Source organism: Seriola lalandi, unplaced genomic scaffold, assembly GCF_002814215.2.
Source record: "Seriola lalandi dorsalis isolate HSWRI2012SDOR001 ecotype SW California unplaced genomic scaffold, Sedor1 jcf7180002054573, whole genome shotgun sequence".
Classification (NCBI taxonomy): domain Eukaryota; kingdom Metazoa; phylum Chordata; class Actinopteri; order Carangiformes; family Carangidae; genus Seriola; species Seriola lalandi.
Genome location: NW_019525126.1, coordinates 1553281 through 1573415, shown reverse-complemented (window position 1 = coordinate 1573415; position 20135 = coordinate 1553281). Strand labels below are relative to the sequence as shown.

Sequence of the window (20135 nt, the reverse complement as noted above, 5' to 3'; positions counted from 1 at the left end):
ATTAATTAACAAGTTTTTATTAATTTGCTCCAGACACTTAATCTACCGCCAAATAATAGATGCCCATTCATTTGAGGAGTGTACAGTGGAAAGATTCCTCGTGTGACAAATGGAAGATCACAGTGGGGATATTTTCTTTCATCTTATTTCAAAAGATGCATGAAGATTGCATAAAGTGATGCGGGTGTATCTCGGTGGCCTTGTAGTTTAAGGCGCTTATCATGTCACCATGAAGCTGTGACATCCCGGGTTTGCATTTCATTTGAGGCTCTTTTGTAAAGAATTATGCTCTGATTGGCTTATTATTAGACCGTGAGGATATCGGGCACCACGTGCAACATTTTCCAATAAATGCCTTATCTGAGGATCCTGATCACGACTGTTGTTTGTGGTTTTTAAGAGATTCCATTTTAAGACATTTCCATTGCATATCAAATGAATCTTACTGCATGATTTTAACAGCTTGTTTTTGCACAATATTGGACTAAGAGAGGGGCTCTCTGCTTCATAATATGCACAGTTTTAGAGGTTTGTTGTTAGAAGATACTCTTCCATGTTTTGAAGTATAAGGCTGACTGGGGTACTTTGCCTCAGGCACTCTGAAAACTGAATCATCTCCAAAGCCTTGAGATTTTACACTTGCACTCCTTGTGTGACTTGTAGATTGACGTTGATCCTATCAAACACACTGCTTTCTCTCGTGAACGTTTGACCCATCTCTCAGTTGACTGTGGTACTGTTGCTGGCTACATGGCACTATACACTCCTTTCCCCTTCCTTTGACTTTGATTACTTTTATTGTTTAGAGCAAAGGTGAATTTCCTCTTACTACTAAGGAGAGTCTGTGTCTTTGTTAGTATAAAGTCGGCCCTGATGTTGAGATGCAGTGTGAAGGTGGCTGTGCTGTAGGCCCGTCAGTGCACTGATTGCTTGTGGCTAATGTGATCACAGCCACAGCCAGGCAGGGCCAACTCAGAGTGGAGCCTTAATCTCCCCCAGTGTCTCACTGCCAAATTGGCTCGATTTGTCAGGCAGAGGATCATCATCCACTTCTCAGATGACTTTCAAAGGGCCCCTTTGCTTTTTGATGTGCAGCTTGGGATATTTGATCCCAAAAACTGCAACTCTGCATTACAATTCAATAATGTTGGCTACTAAAGAGGCACGTGAGAGACTTCAGACGAGTCAGAAGCCAAGAGTCGGTGACAGAGGGAGGTTAGAGCTGTGCCGGCTAAAGAGACTTTAAGTTTACCGATAGATCCACATGATTTTTCTCTCACTCATATGTAATCTTGGTTATGACATAAGTCCTGAACCGGTTTATTAAATTTCCAGCTAAGTGATCTTTACCGTCCCCTTTGGGCAAATTAACTGATTAGGGCAAAGGAATCACTCTGCTCAGACTTTCAAGAAAAAAAATGACACACATTGTTGAACTCATTTTTGAATTTGGCTGAGCTTTCATGTTTCCCCTCGATGCTTATGCTGAAATTGGTTTGAAAAGTAGGCCCCCTTATCTAAAATTGAACATGTCAGTGACTTTTCACTGGCTCGTGAAAAGCCGTCAGAGAAAAAAAAACATCCACAGTCTGACATTCATTTCTGCAGGCAGGTTTTATATATACATACATATATCCACACACACATATATATATATATATATACATATATATATATATATATATATATATATATATATACTTGTACAAGTCTCTCTTACTCCTACTACTCTTACAAGTAGTAAAAAGGCGGAGGTATTTCCTTTCTTAGCTTCAGAAGTGAGATTGTAATTAGATTTACCATTGCGCTTTCTCCAAAGTTTGACAGGGCACTGATCAAAGCCAATCAAGCGTGAAGTTGTCTGGTTTCCCACTAATATGGATCTTATCTCAGCAGCTTCGTTATTGAAGATCTGTTTCTCAGCTTTCCATAAACTCCAGTTTTATTTATGTAAGGTAAAGCTGTGTGTCAGGGTATGGATAATGTATGTACTGATTGATTTTCTCTTTTCTCTCCAGGGTTGTGTAAGGAAAATGCCATGTGGCAGTGTCGACGCAGTCGGGGAAGCAATATGCAAGCTTGAGTGCTGAAGAGGTGGGTTTGACCCGTCACGTCCTTCTGTGTGTTCACTTGTTGATCCAGACAATCAATCTGCTCATGAAGTCAGGGATCAGGATCCCATCCCAGAGGCAGCCATGTCTATCTGCTAAGTGCCTTTAGCCTTTGGCACTGGTGTCATGACCAGCCTGAAGCGCCCACCCATGGAGCGCACCGTTGGGGGTTCCATCCCAGCCACTGATGAGTTTTATACCCGCCACCTCCGTATGGTCAATGGAGGGGCTGTGCCAACCCGCACAGACAATGTCCACGCCACTGTGAGCACAGGAGTGCCTAAAATGGGTGTACGGGCTCGGGTGGCTGACTGGCCTCCAAGGAAAGACATTGCAGGGGCTCTGTGGCACTCAACTACAGAGCCAGAGAACTCTGGTGTGCCCTCTGCTGGAAAAAGTCACATTAAGTTAGGCTCTATTATGAGCCCTCAGGACTCATCAATGCTGCGTAACATTCACAATACTTTGAAGAATCGCACCCAGGCTCAGGCTAACAACTACAGCCCTGATACCCGTTACCTAGCCCCGGGAGACTACAGAGGACCTGCACATAGAAACCCACGGCAGAGACGCATCCGTCAGCGCAGCAACAGTGACATGACTATCAGTGAGATGGACGGCAGTGGGGACAGTGGAGAGGACTGGAGTCCATCACCAGGAGCTAAATGGTCCCCTCTTCACCGCGAATACGGCAGCACCTCTTCAATAGATCAGCATGGAGCATCTGGAGAAAGCTTCTTTGAAATGCTTAAGGGCTATCAAGGGGATAAAGTTGACCAGCGTAGCCCTGCTCCAGAGAAACTGGAGGACATGCTGAATGTTGGGCCCAAGCAGGCCATCTTTGATCTTCAGGAGGACTCGGACAGCCAACCTCCTAAAGCTAAGGACAGAGATAAGCTCCCCAAAAGACGCACTAAATCAGAGACAGGGGGTGAGTCTATATTCCGCAAACTTCGGAACGTGCGGGGTGAGTTGGACTCTCCGAGGGCGGGGTCTGATGTAGAGGATAGCCGGACAGAGGACATGGGCCCCCCTCTTAAGCCCTGGGTGTGTCAGAAAGGATTTGCCCACTATGATGTTCAGAGCATGTTGCTTGACCTCAACGAAGTTATTCAGTTGCGGCACACTGCAGGCAAGAGGAAAAACACCACCACTGGAGCTTCTGCTGCTGCTGTAGCCTCGGCTACCTCCACCCTCTCGTCCACCCACAGCCTGCCTTACAGCTCCCCGAGCGGCAGCCAGGAAGAGCTCAGTTCTAGGGACAGTCCTGGTCTGGACGCAGCAGATGAACAGAGCAACGAAATGCTGCTGAGTTGCCCTTGCTTCCGTAACGAGATAGGTGCTGACGGCAATGGAAGGCGCAGATTGGGAGCAGGTGGGATGGGTTATCATGGGCTTGTAAGTGGTGGAACAAGTAACAGTGGCTCAGGGACCCTGAGTGGGGAAGGCAACTTGTATCAAACATCTGTGAGCACACACTGCACAAATGCTGGAGTAGCAGTGCTCGAGGGGCCAAAGGAGGGCCCCAGCACGCTCAGCGAAAAGGGAAAACAATACATTGTGGAGCATGTGGACCTAGGAGCCTACTACTATAGGAAGTTCTTCTACCTTAGGGGTAAGATGCATTTAACTGCTTTCATTACCTTATTTATCATTACACTCGTTAGCATATGAATGTTTGTTTGAAATAATAATGTTGAAAACCCCCCAACAAAATTCTGCCTGTTTCTCTGCCACCACCCCCCCCCCCCCCACACCTCAGAGCACTGGAACTACTTTGGGATGGACGAGGCACTCGGTCCGGTTGCGGTGAGCTTGCGCAGGGAGAAGCTGGAGGATGACAAGGAGCACGGCCAGCAGTACAACTACCGCCTCATCTTCAGAACCAGCGAGGTCAGTTATAGTGTCCTGTCCTGCCAACAACCCAGCCTCAACCACAGCACCACATCACATGAGTCATTCCTGTCCTTTTTTTTTTTTTTTTTTTTTGCACTCACAAATTTTGGAAATTATTTTGTTTGAAAGTGAGAAAAGGCATATTTACTCTGTTGGCTGTTTTTGTCTTGTTAGACTGGTATCATGTTTATCCATATAGAAGGTGTGTAAAGCTCAGTTACTATTTTGCCAGCTCGAGGTAAAACCACTCTCAGTCTTTGTTTCTTATGATGTGAGCAGCCCTTGGGCTATCCAGCTGTCTCCCAATATCAGCAACGTGTGGAGAAACTTCAGGAAGTGCACTCATCTTCCAGCCTCCAAGGCCTGTCATATCCAACAACCTCAAACCACTGTGTGGAGAGCTTTGCTTCTCCTTCCTTTTTCAGTAAAAATAGACTGTTGTATTTAGTTGCAATATTGGCTCCAAGTCTTCTGTGTTTGGGTTTCGAATGTTAGGTTTGCGGTAATATAGACATGCATTCCCCGACAGAGGGTAAAGGCACCTGCCTCGGGCTGTTTGTTGTGGACAGGTGCATGTGATTAAACCCCCACACTTTAGACGGAAGTACCTCAGGACCCCCGCCCCCCTATCCTACCTTCCAAACACAGGGAACACAGGTCCATTGTAAACACAGCCCCAGAACAGCCTCAAGCTTGCAGGGGAGAAAGTCTCCGTCCGTTCCAGCTGCTTATGATAGCCGAGCGATTGAGTTCACTCCCAGAGCCCAGCACAATGCAGACTCTGTGTACACAGAATGCTTGGACAAGCCCTCCCACCTCTTCTTCCTCAGTTCCACTTTTCTGTTTACCCTAAGCCTTGAGTCACAATTGTCTTGTTATTTTATATCTTTAAGGGTAAAATAAGAAGTTGCTATTACTTTAAAAACCACAGTAGCTTATATCTGTTTTTTTCCTGGTGTCTATGCAGGCAGGTTTTGCTATCAGCGTGTTCTATCTCCGTGAAAAACTTCAAAGCACAGCAAGGATTCCTTGTTGCATTCTTTGTCCTCTCCCTCTCCTCACTGTAATCTCCTCTTCCCCCCCTCGTCTCCGTCCATTCAGCTGACAACCTTGAGAGGTTCTATCCTGGAGGATGCAGTGCCTTCCACCTCTAAGCACGGCACCACCCGAGGGCTGCCCATCAAAGAGGTACTGGAGTACCTTCTCCCTGAGCTGGATCTGTCCTGCCTCAGACTGGCCCTCAACACACCCAAAGTCACAGAGCAGCTGATGAAACTGGATGAACAAGGGGTAGGAGGAAAAGATCAAAAACCATGTGTGCAACTGTTTATCTGTACAGTAAGGGAATTGATGTTTTGTGAGTTTCAGTCCTGCAGAAGTCTCTGTTAAAGAAATATTATGTCTGTCGGTGTGTCTGCGCATTTGCTGCTCCCCAGCTGAGTTTTCAGGTGAAGGTGGGGGTGATGTACTGCAGAGCGGGCCAGAGCACCGAGGAGGAGATGTACAACAACGAGACGGCCGGCCCCGCCCTGGAAGAGTTTCTCCAACTGCTGGGGGAGAAGGTTCGCCTTAAGGGCTTCACCAAGTACAGAGCCCAGCTGGACACTAAAAGTAACAACTCCCGAACACTCTTCTAAATGACACACACACACACACACACACACACACACACACACACACACAGATCTAGTCTTATTAACACCCAGGCTGTGATGCATCTTTACGGTGACTTCCTCCTGCAGTTGATTCGATGCTTTATCACATATGAAAAAGAAGATGTAATGTGTCTTTTGCTTAACAGTTGCTCTGCTGTGAATTAGTGTCACCCCATTGTTCTGGGAAGTGTAATGTTATACAAAAATTCAAAAAGCTCCACTTACAGATGACACTTGAGTATAACAGTTAATTGAGCGTTGGTTTTGTCATCTTATCCACGCTGACAATTATCCACTATTGTCTAGTTGTTTGGGCTATAGTGAAATTGCATCCTGCCTTGCGGAGAAATAACTGAACACAGAATACACATGTGAGGGAGATGGATGGCAGTTATCGTACCTCGGGGCCTCAACGCTATATCGCTATTTTTCCTGCAGCGGATTCCACGGGCACTCACTCCCTGTACACTTCATACAAGGACTATGAGATCATGTTCCATGTGTCGACTCTGCTGCCTTACACACCCAACAACAAACAACAGGTAAAGATGGAGGGCACAGCCTTTTGTGCTATACCATTAGCTGTGTATCAGGAAATGGAAAACTCGCCAAAGGAAACCATAAAGGAAGGGTGTATTGTTTAGAAGAATGCACGATATGACTTGTGGCTCGGGTATCAGATTTGATTCCCGTCCAACTTTCATTTTAAAGAAACTTTTATTGTATTCAAGTGCCATGTTTTTGACCATCCATAAATGTAAAGTACCACATGAGTGGTATGCTTTTGCTTTCAGATTCAGGTCTCCATACTTCTCTAATTAAGATGTTGTTGTTTTCCTAGTTGCTGAGGAAGCGCCACATTGGGAACGACATTGTGACTATCGTGTTCCAGGAGCCCGGTGCTCACCCTTTCACCCCCAAAGCCGTTCGCTCACACTTTCAGCATGTCTTCATCATCGTCCGGGTGCACAACCCCTGCTCTGACAACACATGCTACAGGTGGGTCTTTGCATTAGATCAGGAGAGATAAAAAAAAAGCAGAATAATGACTGAACTGGACGTAATGAGCAACCTATAGAGCTTGGAGGTGTACAGTAAATTTGTAAGGACGACAGTGGAAACTGTTTCTTCTTCTTCTACACATGTATATATGATATATGGTCTTTGTCCATACTGACCAAACACACTTGCAATGTTGAGTAAAAATCTGGTTTTAACTTCTTATCTCAGTGCTCCCTTAAAAGCTCCACACTACTCTGAGTTGTTGTCATGCAGGGAGCTAGCATTAAGACAAAAGCATTGACTGCAAGGCATAGGTCAAACATAAAAGCCTGCTACATGACCACCATTCCAGTGTCTCTGGGCCGTGCATGTTTATATCAACTGTATCTCTGCAGAAGTATAAATTTGTCTGATTATGATCAAACAGAAGCGATTGGCCCAGCAGTAGCTGTCGAATTGATGGGAGATCTCCTCCTCTTCTCCTCCGCTGGCTGATTCTTGGCCTCGTGATGATCAGACTGCAACTCTGTGGCGTTCACACTTACACATCACTACCCTACCACACACACACACACACACACACACACACACACACACACACACACACACACACACACACTTTCTGTGCCGTGCATACACAGATATTATGCACACATAGTTGCTCCCTCTCACTCTCGTACGCCTGTTTCTTCCTTTTACCTCTTTCTCATGCTCACTTGCACAAAGTTACACACACATGCACACATTTTTTCCCCTCACACACTAATTCACTCAAAGACTCACTCATCACACACTCACATAATACAAGCCCCCCCCCACTTCTTCTCCTCCTCCTCCTCCTCCTCCTCGTCCTCTCCCAGCCTGCCACTTTGCCTTTGGGCAGCATGAGCCGGAGTGGTCTGAAGGAGTTAGCGCCATGCACACAAAGTGCTCTCTTCACCCGGACATGCATGTGAGCGGGGAGGATTGTTGAGAGCCGAGTCCCTCAGATCTCATAGAGTCCACCTCAGGAGCGGACGTGTCAAACCAGCCTTCTGTCTCTCAGCTCACACCTGCATCAGATTTGGGCTAATTTATTTCGAGCCCTTCTTCTCTCTAGGCAAGTTCCTTTTTTTGTCTGACCAGCTACTTCATCCAATCGACTAGTGGACGCCTTCATTCAGCGTGCTTTTTGCCTAAAGGGTACATCTTCTGGTTTATAGTCTGGGAAAAGAGGAAGAAGAAAGGGTGAAATGCTGGTTCTCCTGGTTTGCCTTATGGATGAAACGGAGAGGCGCGAGACACAGAATCCTTGAGGACAATCCCAGCTACCCCACCCAGAGTCACTCACAAACCAACCCAGCCTTTGGCTTCTTCTCATATTCTGTGGATCGAGGTACCATATGTCGAGACTTCACTCCTGACTGTCACAAGTCTTTCCCTGGATGCTTTTCCCTGGTGGTTTGGAAACAATTCTGGGACAAGAGAACTGGAACAGCTATAAGGATTTTCCACTCCATACTGAGTGGTGTATCTTGAGTATTGGACTGTAGCTACAGAAAAGAATAGAGTTAGCATTGACCTAGCAAATCGTTTTGTCGCCTTACATTGATTCCCACAAACATTCAGGATATTTTGCAGCACTACTCCCAAGATCATGATTATTTTTTGGTGAAACCGGGAGGTATGTTATAGGTGTTTGTGTTGATGTTTGTATGTTGTGGTGTGTTGACTTTGTTAATACCGTACAGAGTAGCCGATGCTGTGTTTTAACCAAGTTCTGTGGATTTGAGATAATCACAAGTCACCCATTTGCAAACATAAACACACACACACATTCTTACAAAACACACATACTAGCCTGAAAGAGTGAGGGTGATTGTTTGATTTTTGTCATCGTTTCATATGACTCTCTTTATATCTTACGTAAGACTATTTCAGTAATGCATCTTTACTTCTCTAATCTCTATTAATAAAGTATATGTTATGATTTGATGAGTCATCCAGTTATTAATAGCCCGTTGTTGCCTGCTGCTGAGATTTGGATAATGCTCAGGTCATATTGAGCCAGGCCGGAGCATTAGAGGAGTAAGTGGCCTGGGGCCAGCGGGGTGCTAATCTGCTGCTTTCAACCGCTGCCTCAAAGTCACACAGGGCCAACCAGGCAGATTGCATAACTAGATCTTTGTTTGGTAAAAGTAGGCTGTTTGTGCTTGCTAGCTCCAGCCGCAGTACTGCCTCTCCATACCATGATGTAGCAGAGAGTGGCAGGGTGTCAGCGCTGGGATCTAGCTTGTCAGCTGTGATTGGATGTATAGTATTTATACGCCGGGTGTAGTCAGGCATGGTTTGTAACATTTCCGCTGCAGGCAATGGCTTTGTTATCTGTTTAATGGACTGGATGGAAACTTGTCAGGACTGTCACATCAGCTTATCCAAGGCCAGTTCTCGGTTTTCACATGCTCATGGGCTTTTATTGTATATGCTCCTGACTATATGTATATACCCTCTATATTACTCTCAAACCTAACAGTAGGAATTATGTAGCCAGTATAGACATGCTACCAACTGCCTGGACAATCCAGTCATCTTTCCACAAATGGTAAATGAATCCCAATATGTTTAAAAGCACAATTTGCTGTATTTGTTCTCCAATCGAGCCCATTTTCTCAGGAACAACAGGTATGAGACAGCATTACCTGCACCTGTTTACTAATTCATAGTAATGCAACTCCAGCACGGTCATTGTGTGCAAATGGAATAGGAGCAGCAGAGGGTAACAAGAGGAGAACCTTGCCCTTAGGAATTTTAACGCCCTCCTTTATACTCACAAGTGAAACAGGTCAAAGGCAACAGTACCTCAGGGAAACCATGTAAAGATGTCTCCACTATTCTTTTTTTACAAGACCATGTGCTGTTTGTCCTTTCAGCGTATCAGACCAGACTTTTTCCTGGTTCCTGGTTATAGGACCATGCACATCTGTTTTATATTTCATGAGTACTGTTTGGTTATTCCATATTATATAGAATTGAAGTTCTTTTATTGATGTGTTTTGTTACTGCATATTTTGTATGTTTCATGATATTTTTTTATGATGTCATAAAACAGCACTTTTAAACTACTTGATTCAACGACATAAAAAAAAAAAAAAGTTTTATAGATTCCAGCAGCAGTAACATCAAACCCTTCTCGTCTTCTTCTCTTTCTGTAGTGTGGCTGTTACCCGTTCCCAGGACGTTCCCTCCTTTGGCCCCCCAATCCCCAAGGGCGTGACCTTCCCCAAGTCCACTGTCTTCCGGGACTTCCTGTTGGCCAAAGTCATCAACGCTGAAAACGCCGCCCACAAGTCAGATAAGTTTGGTGCGATGGCAACACGTACGCGGCAGGAGTACCTGCGGGACTTGGCAGAACGTCACGTGACCAGCACCCCAGTAGAACCCACTGGGAAGTTCCCCTTCATCTCTCTGGCACACAAACGACGGGAGAAGGTGCGTCCGTACAGCGGGGCGGAGCTTCGGAGTCTGGGGGCGGTGACCTGGCAGGTGCACGCTGAAGATCAGGTAGCCGGTGCTGAACGCGAGTGCTTATTGGCCATTTCCAACGACTTCATCATCCTATTGGATCAGGAGGCCAAAGCGGTCGTGTTTAACTGTGCCACACGTGATGTGATTGGTTGGTCAACGGGGAGCCCCGCCTCCATGAAGATCTACTATGAGCGCGGTGAGAGCGTCTCTCTGCGCTCCATCAATAACAACACGGAAGACTTTGGAGAGGTTGTCAAAAGACTGGAGGTCAGTGGAGCTCTAGTACTGTCTATGACAGTACATCTCATTAGCACACACCATCTGCTGAAGCTCTGAGAGGTCACACTGAGCCAGACAAACGGCTTGTAATGAACACACATGAGTCCTTTTACCTTGGACTCTCTTGAATGTATTACTACTTTTATCATCATACTTACATTTTATCCAATCACCTGGAAAGCTTATCAAAATCAGATTACAATGACTAAAACAGTAGAATAAACATACATTTCTAGATCAAGCCACCAGTATCAATGAGTACAAAGGTCAGGTCAGGTGTGTCCCTGTAGCCACTGAACAGATATGAAGGTAAAAAGTGTTTAGTGAAGTCCCATGATTGAGAGTGTGAGGGCACGCTTTGTCCTCTGTCCACTATCCTGACAACAGTTGTATGAAAAAAATGAGTATTATTGATGTTATAATGGAAACATAAGGGCGTAGCCTCAAATTATACAGTCACCAAAAAGCCACAGCTGTTTTGTTGACTCTATGATTATAAGTCACACTAAGCATAATACATAGTCATTTGGTGATATGATATCATTACTGAGGTTTTCAACGTGGTGTAGGTAACGCTGTGCTTTTTGGTGGGGCTTTTAAATCACTCCTCTGACAGGCCGAGCCTTTCTAGTTGATGGTAAACAAAATAAGAAATCACTGTTGCCTGCTACCAGTTCTGACACGTGCTTTCTTTGGAAGAGAGGAAAGTGTGTGTCTGTGTGTGTGTGGGGGTTTATCTTCTTTCTTTTTTTAAAGGCTTTTGTTGTGGGCATCATGACACTCATCAGAACAGTAGGTAACTGGAGCTCTGCTACTGTTGTGATTCACTCCTGGGCTTCACTAACCACTATTTACTTCTCAGCTAACTTCCCACAGCCAGGGGGAAGGGTGAGACAGGGTTTCTAAAGATTGTGAATATTTTAAATTAAAGTACTTGTATTCATGGTATGTGCTGCAGCCTGCGTGGGATAAGAGCTACTGTTATATGAGATGCATCTTTCATAGAAGACAGTGTTTGAGTTTTTGTAAATGTTTTTCATTGTGCATGTACATGTGCATTCCATTCCTCCCCTTATTCCTACCTCTGCACCTCCACCCCTTCACTCTTGTCTGTTCTTTAGCTGTTGACCAAAGGCAGTCAGACCACAGAGATGACCCTGCGTCGTAATGCTCTGGGCCAGCTGGGCTTTCATGTCAACTTTGAGGGCATTGTAGCGGAGGTGGAGCCTTACGGTTATGCCTGGCAGGCTGGGCTCAGGCAGGGCAGCCGACTGGTTGAGATCTGCAAGGTGGCGGTGGCCTCGCTGTCCCACGAGCAGATGATTGACCTGCTCCGGACCTCCGTCACTGTGAAGGTGGTCATCATTCCTCCACACGAGGACTCCACACCACGCAGGTAGAGTGCACTTGGAAGTATCTATAGATGCAAGAGAGACTGCAGTTAAAGCAGCTGTTTGTAGCTTTCAGTGTAGTATTCTGACTGTGAACGCTTCATGTGCCAACAGAGGCTGCTCAGAAATCTACCACATGCCACTAGTGGACTATAAGAACCACAAGGAGGGCATGCCCTACGAGTTAAAGTTCCCCTTCCGCCCCACCAACAACAACACCAAGTGGCCACGCACCTCATCCAGCCCTCAAACACGCGCTGCTGGCACAGGGGGAACGCTAATCAAGGCCCCGCCCTCAGACTTCAGTGACCGTACCTCTGCCGCTATGCCTCGGAGTGTATCCAGCGATGGCCGGCCCCTCAACCCCAAAAGGTCATAAAATAAATATGGTGCTCTTACAAAACTTGCAGACACACTGAACTCAAAAGTGTCTGGCTCCAGTATTTGTCTGTAATGATATCCATATGTGTCCTCACAGATATTCCCCAGGAAACGACAACTACGCTCTTGCCTGCTCCATCGTGATGGGTCGCACACTGCACAACACAAACTCCCCTTCCAGCCTCTCCTACACAGACACCATGAGCTCCAACCATTGGAGGCAGAAGTCTATGCCTGATGGGTAAGTTTTTCTGTCCCTTGATAGAAGGTTACAGAGGGTTACATACTGAACACTGAATTGGCTTGCTGTACTACCTGGCAACATAGGTGACCTTCTTTATCTCCCCTTTAGATTTAATAACAACAACTGCCAGTCCCCTGTGCCATCTGTGCGGCAGGTAGCAGGTGACGGGGTCAAAGTTTGCTCTAGCACTGGTGTCGGATGGTCCCGAACTGGGGAGGGTGACGTAGCCAGCAGACTGGGGGACAAAACCAACGCAGGTAAGAGGAACTCTGACCTTTGTTCTTGGTATTAGCAATAGCATCAAATAAAACATGGCTCTTATCATGCTGTCACTTAACTACAGACCTTATTACCCATGTGTATTTGCTTCCTACAGACACCGTGGTTTCCAAGGTCGTGATTCCTCGACTGCAGCCGGCAGAGCAGAGCAGCCACATGTCTCCTAATAAAAGCTCCAAGGTGAGCTGGAATCAACAAGCACCACATGTAATTTCCTTTCACCGAGGACAGTGATTAAAATGTTTCTAACATCTGGTTAAGCACCACAGTGGCATGTGCAATCGTGAGCTCTTTAAGTCAATCAAGTGATGCAGAAGAGACACCCTGGACTATTTACAGTAAAAACATGAAGAAATTGTGTTTTTTAAGTTTGAAAAATAACATTCAATTACTCCTCTGTCAATAGGTGGATGCTCCATATTCATCCAGCCAGTCAAGCAGCAACACTCTCTCAAGCAACGGCTCCAGCTCCACCCACAGCGATGAGAAATGGTACGAAGTCGGCTCGCGTTCAGGAGTGCGGAGCGATCTAGAGCTGAATGGCTACCTCCAGGGCGCCTCCACCGACAGCGGCATCGACGCCACCTCCTTCACTGCCACCCAAAGCAGCACTGCTTCCTCCACCGGTGCCTTCAGGGCGAAAGACAAAATCCCATGGCAGGATGACTCAGCAAGCAGCCAGAGGGCCAGTGACGCTTCACCTCCAACGCCAGACTCCCTTGTCGCCACTGGTGGCGGGGAGGTCCCAGCGCAGAGCTCATCAGCATTTCCACTGGTTCCTGATAGTGGCTCCTACAGCCTGAGTGATGCAGCCTCCCACTCCAGGTGTGTTGCTGTTCGGTTAGCGTCAGCTGTGTAGGCAGCTAAGGAATTTTGCGCCCTCGCATCAATGTTTCATTAAAGAGACAGTGATTCATTGTAGTCCAGATATATCCTGTACCGTACCAGATGGAAAAGTCCAAAGCTCTGCGGTTTGGCATTAACAAAGGGAGAGAGGAAGAATGGAATAACTCGTGTGTGTGTGTGTGTGTGTGTGTGTGTGTGTGTGTGTGTGCGTGCGTGCGTGTGCGTGCGTGTGTGTGTGTGTGTGGGTTTTTGGTTTTTTTTTGCATTTGTATGTGTCTCCATCTCCCAGTATCCATGATAGAAACTAAGTGCTTGAAGTTTCTAGAAACGCAGACTGTGAGCTCAGCACTGTTCCTCCTCTTTTAAATCCCACTTCCTTTGAATCAGCCGAAGCTTTCCTCCCTCTCTTATTCACTCAGCCAGGAATAACTCTGCTCCACCAGACTTGTACATTAGAAGCTTTGTTTTATACTATGTGCACGCACATGCGCACGTGCACACAGACACAAAACTTGCTGTTTGAAAATTTAAGCTTTTATGTCAAGCTATGGAGAAATATCATTTGAAGTGCAAGGACATAGTGTCCCATTATTTATTTATGAATTCATCACTTGATCATATCTGCAGAAGTAGTGGATGTAGTGATGGGACAAGTTTACCACTGGGTTTAAGAGAATATGGCTGTTGTGCATATGCAAACAGCCTTAATGCAATGTGCCAATGCCTATTTTGATTATTTGAACCAGAAGAAATTCATATTCAGTCAAATTAAAGATGTTGATCCTTTATCATTCATACTAACAGAACCAAGGCCAAAAAAAACAATTAAGCAACAAAACCCCTGATAAACAGATGAATAGTCTTCTCTGTGACGCCTTACTTGACCCATACATGTCTTTTCTTCAGCACTTTAAGTTCTGGCCACTCAGGGAGTCCGATGGGTCAGGGCTGCAGCCCCATGTCACCACAGGACGAGGCAGCTGCCGCAGCCACTTCACCCACATCCCAGAACTCCCAGTCTCCGGGGACCAAGAGTTTCTACCCCCGTCAAGGAGCAACCTCGAAGTACCTGATTGGCTGGAGGAAACCTGGAGGAACCGTCAACTCTGTGGACTTTGGCAGCACTCGCAAGTAAGATAGGAATAGTTTTCACTAAACATCTGTGAATGTTTAAAGCTGTGTCTCCTGCAGTGCTGTATGTTGTGAGAAGATTATCATTCAGTGTAGAAATGCATCCCGCTGTCAGTGGTGTTGATGTGGAAGAGGCCGGGGAAAAAGTTTGTATTTTGTGACATTTTGTCCCAGTGACTGCTCAGCTAACAGTGATGTGTTTTTTTTTTTAATTTGGTCAACACTGCCACCATGTGGTGTGGCTGGGTTTTGAATCTTTTTGTTTGGCTGCCAGAAAAAGGAAATAAAATTATCTTTTGTTTCTTTTCATTCATTAAAGGCAGGGCAACATATGTCTTTGTGTTTTGGTCAATGGGTGAACACATCATTTGCGGTTGATGACTACCACTGTTTTCACACCCTGCAGCTGCTCAACAAACATCAGTTTTCCTGGTGAAGCAATTTAGTGGTTAGGTGTCATGTCAAGTGCACGTCGAGGGAACAGTTACAGCTACTCATCATTCACAAATCTTCCCAACTGGTGACCTCTCATCGCAGGAATGCCTTTGTTAAATCCTCCTCCATTACCCTCGCTTCCTGATTTTTATAAATACTGTGCGTTACTTTGATATAAGAGGTATCTGTCTCACTTTTTACGTTGCTTTATACCTTCAGACGGCACCAGAGTGACGGTCTTCTGAGTGGTCAGCCACAGCTCAGGGCCAATCTGCGGGGCTCCCAGTCGCCCCAGCGGCACACTGCCAAGTCCAGCCTGGAAGAAGACTTGAAGAAGCTCATCACACTTGACAGCCCTCCACCCACGACAAGTGAAGAGAAGGTACTGAGGAAGGCTGTGGCCTAATTGTCTGCGCTGACGCTTGTAACACAGTAACATAGTACAGTGAGTCCTGACCAGGGGCACTTGTACCCCAGGAGGTACCTCTGCAGTTGCCAGGGGCTGGCTGTGTAAAAAACTAATTAACTAAACTCAAATAAAAAGGAAAAACAAAGAAAAATAGAAATTAAGATTTTATTTTAAAAAAAAAACATGAATATGGAGCGTAAAACAGCCAAAATGGATTACAAAGCGGAGCAATTCTGATCCTTACAATTTTTTGTTTATTTAAAAGTGATTCTTCCATATCATTTGCAGTATTTCTTACTCGCCACTTCTTGTTTGTTTCCATCCCTACCTGAAGCCGTTGTTTCCAGGCCCGCCGCCCAGTCGCCGCTCCCTCCAGAGAACTCTCTCAGATGAGAGTATCTACAGCGGGCAGAGGGAGCCATCCTCCAGTGGCCAACGTGACACGCCTACTGACCTTCTTTTCAGCTGCTCCACCATGCCACGCTCACCCACCACTCGCCACGGACCAAGCCGGCGAGCGTCACACAAATCCCTGGGTGAATATTCTTATAATTCTTATTTTTGTAATGTTATTGATGATCACGGAGGGGGTAGGAGTGTGATACATATTTTGTTTGTGGTTACAACAAACATAATGAAGGATGATAATATGTCTCAGTCTTTTTAGATAAAGGTTTGTCATTTCAATCTCAAAAAACATTTACACAGGCTGAAATATTACCTATGATCTCTAAATTTAATGTAGCGATGCCTTTGGTTGCAAAATATCTGTTTTTCTGTCACGGGGGAACAGATACAAATACTGCCCAGTGTGTTTTACTTTCCTGTTTCTCCTTCCCAGGAGACCTGTCGGCCCCAGAGACCTCAGAGCTGGAGCAGGAGAGGAAGAGGCAGCAGCTGCAGGACACTGTCCTCATGCCCCTGCCTGACGCTGGGGCAGATGGTCCGCTGGACTGGGCCCACCTTGTAGACGCTGCCAAGGCCTTTGAGGGTAGGCACGGATTGTTTTCATTTCCTCCTAGAAAATCATTGGAAGTGAAGGTTAATTACTGATATTACTTTTCAGAAAAGGGTGTGGCAGAGAAACCCAACTGTTTATAGTCACCAGAAGAGGGCAGTGGTACTCTGTATTTGTTCTCTCCAGGTCTAATGATATGTCTTTCAACTGTTTTCTATTCAGAGCAGAGGCTGGTCTTCCTAGCAGCCCAAGAGGAGAGCTCCATGGCTGAAAATGCAACAGCCAGCAGCCCCCAGCAGGCTGAGCCTCAGGCAGCCCCACTGCGACAACCCTCGCCTGGGTAAGAGGCCTCAGGGCCCAGTGTTTGTTTTAATCCGCTGGTGTCTAGCTCTGTGCCATGGAGGACCCTGCAGATTTCCCTCCAATCAGACACAACTGCAGCTCAGATCACTAATTAGTCCTCTGCTCTGGTTGACCACATACTAGTAAAAATCGGGATAAATTAGCAGTTGTAGTGTTCGGTTGGAATTGATAAGCTGCTCAAACATCCAGAACATCACTCCTTCAACCACTGCTTTACTCTGAAGTTTCAGTGTTTGTCCCAGCTCATGTCCTGGTTGTCTCTTTTCACAGAGAGACTCCAGCCTGTCTAATGGGGAAGGTTAGCCAGCTGGAGTCAATGGTGAAGGCACTACAAGAAGACCTGAAGAAGGTATGTTATGCTTCAGATTCATACCATTTATAAAGCCACTACAGCCATTAAAGAACATCACAGTCTCCTTACAAATCAGCATATCTAAAATTAAATTAAAAAATCAATGCCGATGCTTGAATCACTTGAATTTGACAACCATAAAGCAGTTTACCATTGGCGACATCTACAAAATCTGTTATAGAATCAAAAGAGTAAAGGCTGGACAGTGTGGGCTGGGTTTGGGGCATGGCTGAAAGCGTGACTGCTTTGTTGTGACATCACAAAGTTACGGATGTCCTGACGGCTCGTTTTAAGGTGAAGTTTCTGAATATGGGCTGTGTGCGGTTCTCCGTGGACTAAGCGCGTTGATACTTTCACAGTGTTAATATATAACCTAGACCTGCTTTATGATCAAAAAAAGAAATGGAATTCTCACTTTATACAACATGGGACCATTAAGACCGATTTGAATAACTGTAATAAGTTTGTCTTTGCCTTTTCCCAAAAATGGAACCTCACATTTCTGATCAGATCGCTCACAAAACTGTGTTTGGTACCTTGGTTACATCAGTCATCATAAGGTGCTCATTAGATTAATATGTAAAAGGTCACATAGACTGTGTGTGTGTCACCATCAGGAGAAGGATGCCAAGGCGTCACTGCAGGCTCAGATCCAGAACCTGCGAGAGGACAACCAGCGTCTCCTGGAGGAGTCGTACAGCGCCTCAGCCAAGCTCAAGAAGTTCACAGAGTGGGTCTTCAACACCATCGACATGAACTGATGCATGCAGCTGCTGACTGCTCTTTATTAGGAGTTTGACCACTACTCAAGCTGATCTGGAACTTGGTTGTTCAGTACTGTACACACTCCGTGATCCTTCGAGGATCATCCAAAAGCTTTTTCATAAAGACTCACAACATGAACTGTTTCTCTTGGGCTTTTACGAACCAGTGCCAACATGGACTCACACGCCATCCTTCTTCCGCCTTGTGGATCTGTGGTATTATCATATTGAAAGACAAAGAATCGTTGCAAGAAAGGACAGAGGAATACAGAGAAAGAGCAGTGGTGTAACAGTTTGATCAGCATGCACTCCCTTCTTAAAATGATATGATGCTTTGTGTCCAATCTAATGGGTTGTTGGTATCCCTGCATGCCAGAGAGAGCAAGATGTTGAAACTTACCTAAAGGGATTTAAAGTTACTGTCCCCATTTAGCTGCCTAGCTAACCTAATTACAAGTGAACAGATTTCCAATTAAAAAGCTCCAACGCAATTTAAAATGTGTTCATTCCATGCAAGAATTGGTGAAAATAGCCCCGTATTCCCCTGATAAAGCTTGACACTTTTCAAGAATTAAGTGACAATGTGTTGTAAATGCTGCTTACATATTCTCCAGTTTTCACAGTTCAGTGATAACAGCGCTGATTATTTGTTTTCATTACTAACCAAAAGAAAACGAGCTCTATGAGATGAGACACTATGCTTTTTACAGTAGCAGTGTGGGTAGATAGACACAGACAGAGAGACCCTTGGCATAGCACATACTGTAAACACTGTAAGGTCAAGTGCCTGTCTGCATTGCCTATGTAATAAGATTGTACAAGTGTATCAAATGTATGATTTCTAGAGGGATAAAAGCAAGTAAAACTTGTACAGGACTACTGGTCACAAGAAAAAGAAAAGAATATATATTGTAAAAACAGAATAATATGGGTGCCATAAATATAGAAATTTACAGTTCAGTGTCACTTATTCAGATTATTGTAAATATATGATGTTAACAGGTATTTTCTCACTGCTTCCCTTGATATGATACTGTATGTAAAGAGTATTTATGACAAAGATGATGGCCAATTTAAGAAAAACAGCCATATGCAGTTAAAGATCTGCATGTACTTATAATGGTCAGCCTCCTTTTATTAGAGAATATATATCCTTTAACTCAAAACAAAGGTTCCCACACGAGAAAGCAGGCTTTTGATCCAAATTATTAATTCTTCTTATGTTTTATTTTTTTTTGTTTTTTTTGTTTTGTTTTTTTTATCCTCACAGGTTATTCCAGCCTTTGCTGCTGCAGTGGTTTGATAGACAATGCCACCTAGTGTTGACAACATGTAAAATGCTACATGGAATTGACCCCTCCTCCATCTATAGCATGTTAAAAAGGCCTCAATCTGATCCTTGACTCTCTGAATAGAGTGAATCGGTACTGTTCAATATTTGATTACATAGTAAGATATTGTGTAAATCCTGAAATTCCAGCTACAGGCTTCTGTAGTGTGTAAATCTGCTTGTCAGCCCAACCTGAATTAGTTCTGTACATGACCAGACAAAGTCCTTATTTAAGCCTCACATTACACCTGTTTCCTTTTGTACTAAGATACTGTGCAACTGTACATAAGGAGAATTTGATATTCATCAGAATTTGCACCTTCATTCTTATTTTTTAAGATTATTTTTGATGTATTTCTGCTTTATTGGCTTGGATATAGTGGAGAGTGACAGGAGCAATATGAAAGATAAACAGGGGATACGACAAGGACAAACACCATGAGCCAGACTCGGACGAAAAAGGTCCCAGGCCCCTAGCACAGCAGATCGTCCCTGCACCCTCATTCTTAACATGTGTGACAGCATGTGATTCTGTTTCCATTGAGCTGTGATGTGTACAAAATGTTTATATCTATTAAAGATATTTTGTTGAATTACACTTCACCTTGCTGAGTAGCCTTTTGGGATGGCATTTTGCGGCAGATATGATGTGACTGACACGCCATTAATATTGACAATGCAGAAAGACGAAATGAGACAGAAACAGTAAAGTAATATAACCGCTGGGGCCATCTGAGGTGGCTGCAAGAGTAAACGGATACCTGTCAGTGGCCTGGCAGGAGGTGGCTGCCTGCTGTTGTATTGT

The 20135-nt window shown here is 45.0% G+C and overlaps 1 protein-coding gene across 2 annotated transcripts in view; it reads left to right on the top strand.

The window, feature by feature from the left end:
* LOC111663186 (signal-induced proliferation-associated 1-like protein 1) overlaps nt 1-19928 on the top strand; it is a 34333-nt gene extending 14405 nt beyond the window's left edge. For both annotated transcript variants that reach the window (XM_023417280.2, XM_087176916.1), the window contains exons 2-21: nt 2019-3726; nt 3874-4004; nt 5109-5297; nt 5444-5618; nt 6101-6204; nt 6504-6661; nt 9856-10435; nt 11569-11843; nt 11953-12210; nt 12317-12460; nt 12572-12720; nt 12840-12922; nt 13149-13567; nt 14495-14719; nt 15374-15536; nt 15898-16099; nt 16405-16554; nt 16744-16861; nt 17155-17233; nt 17854-19928. In XM_023417280.2, the coding sequence (XP_023273048.1) occupies nt 2238-3726; nt 3874-4004; nt 5109-5297; nt 5444-5618; nt 6101-6204; nt 6504-6661; nt 9856-10435; nt 11569-11843; nt 11953-12210; nt 12317-12460; nt 12572-12720; nt 12840-12922; nt 13149-13567; nt 14495-14719; nt 15374-15536; nt 15898-16099; nt 16405-16554; nt 16744-16861; nt 17155-17233; nt 17854-17997 (5235 nt within the window). In that variant the 5' untranslated portion in view covers nt 2019-2237 and the 3' untranslated portion in view covers nt 17998-19928. The remainder of the gene's footprint in view (nt 1-2018; nt 3727-3873; nt 4005-5108; nt 5298-5443; nt 5619-6100; nt 6205-6503; nt 6662-9855; nt 10436-11568; nt 11844-11952; nt 12211-12316; nt 12461-12571; nt 12721-12839; nt 12923-13148; nt 13568-14494; nt 14720-15373; nt 15537-15897; nt 16100-16404; nt 16555-16743; nt 16862-17154; nt 17234-17853) is intronic.
* The last annotated feature ends 207 nt before the right edge of the window (nt 19929-20135 follow it).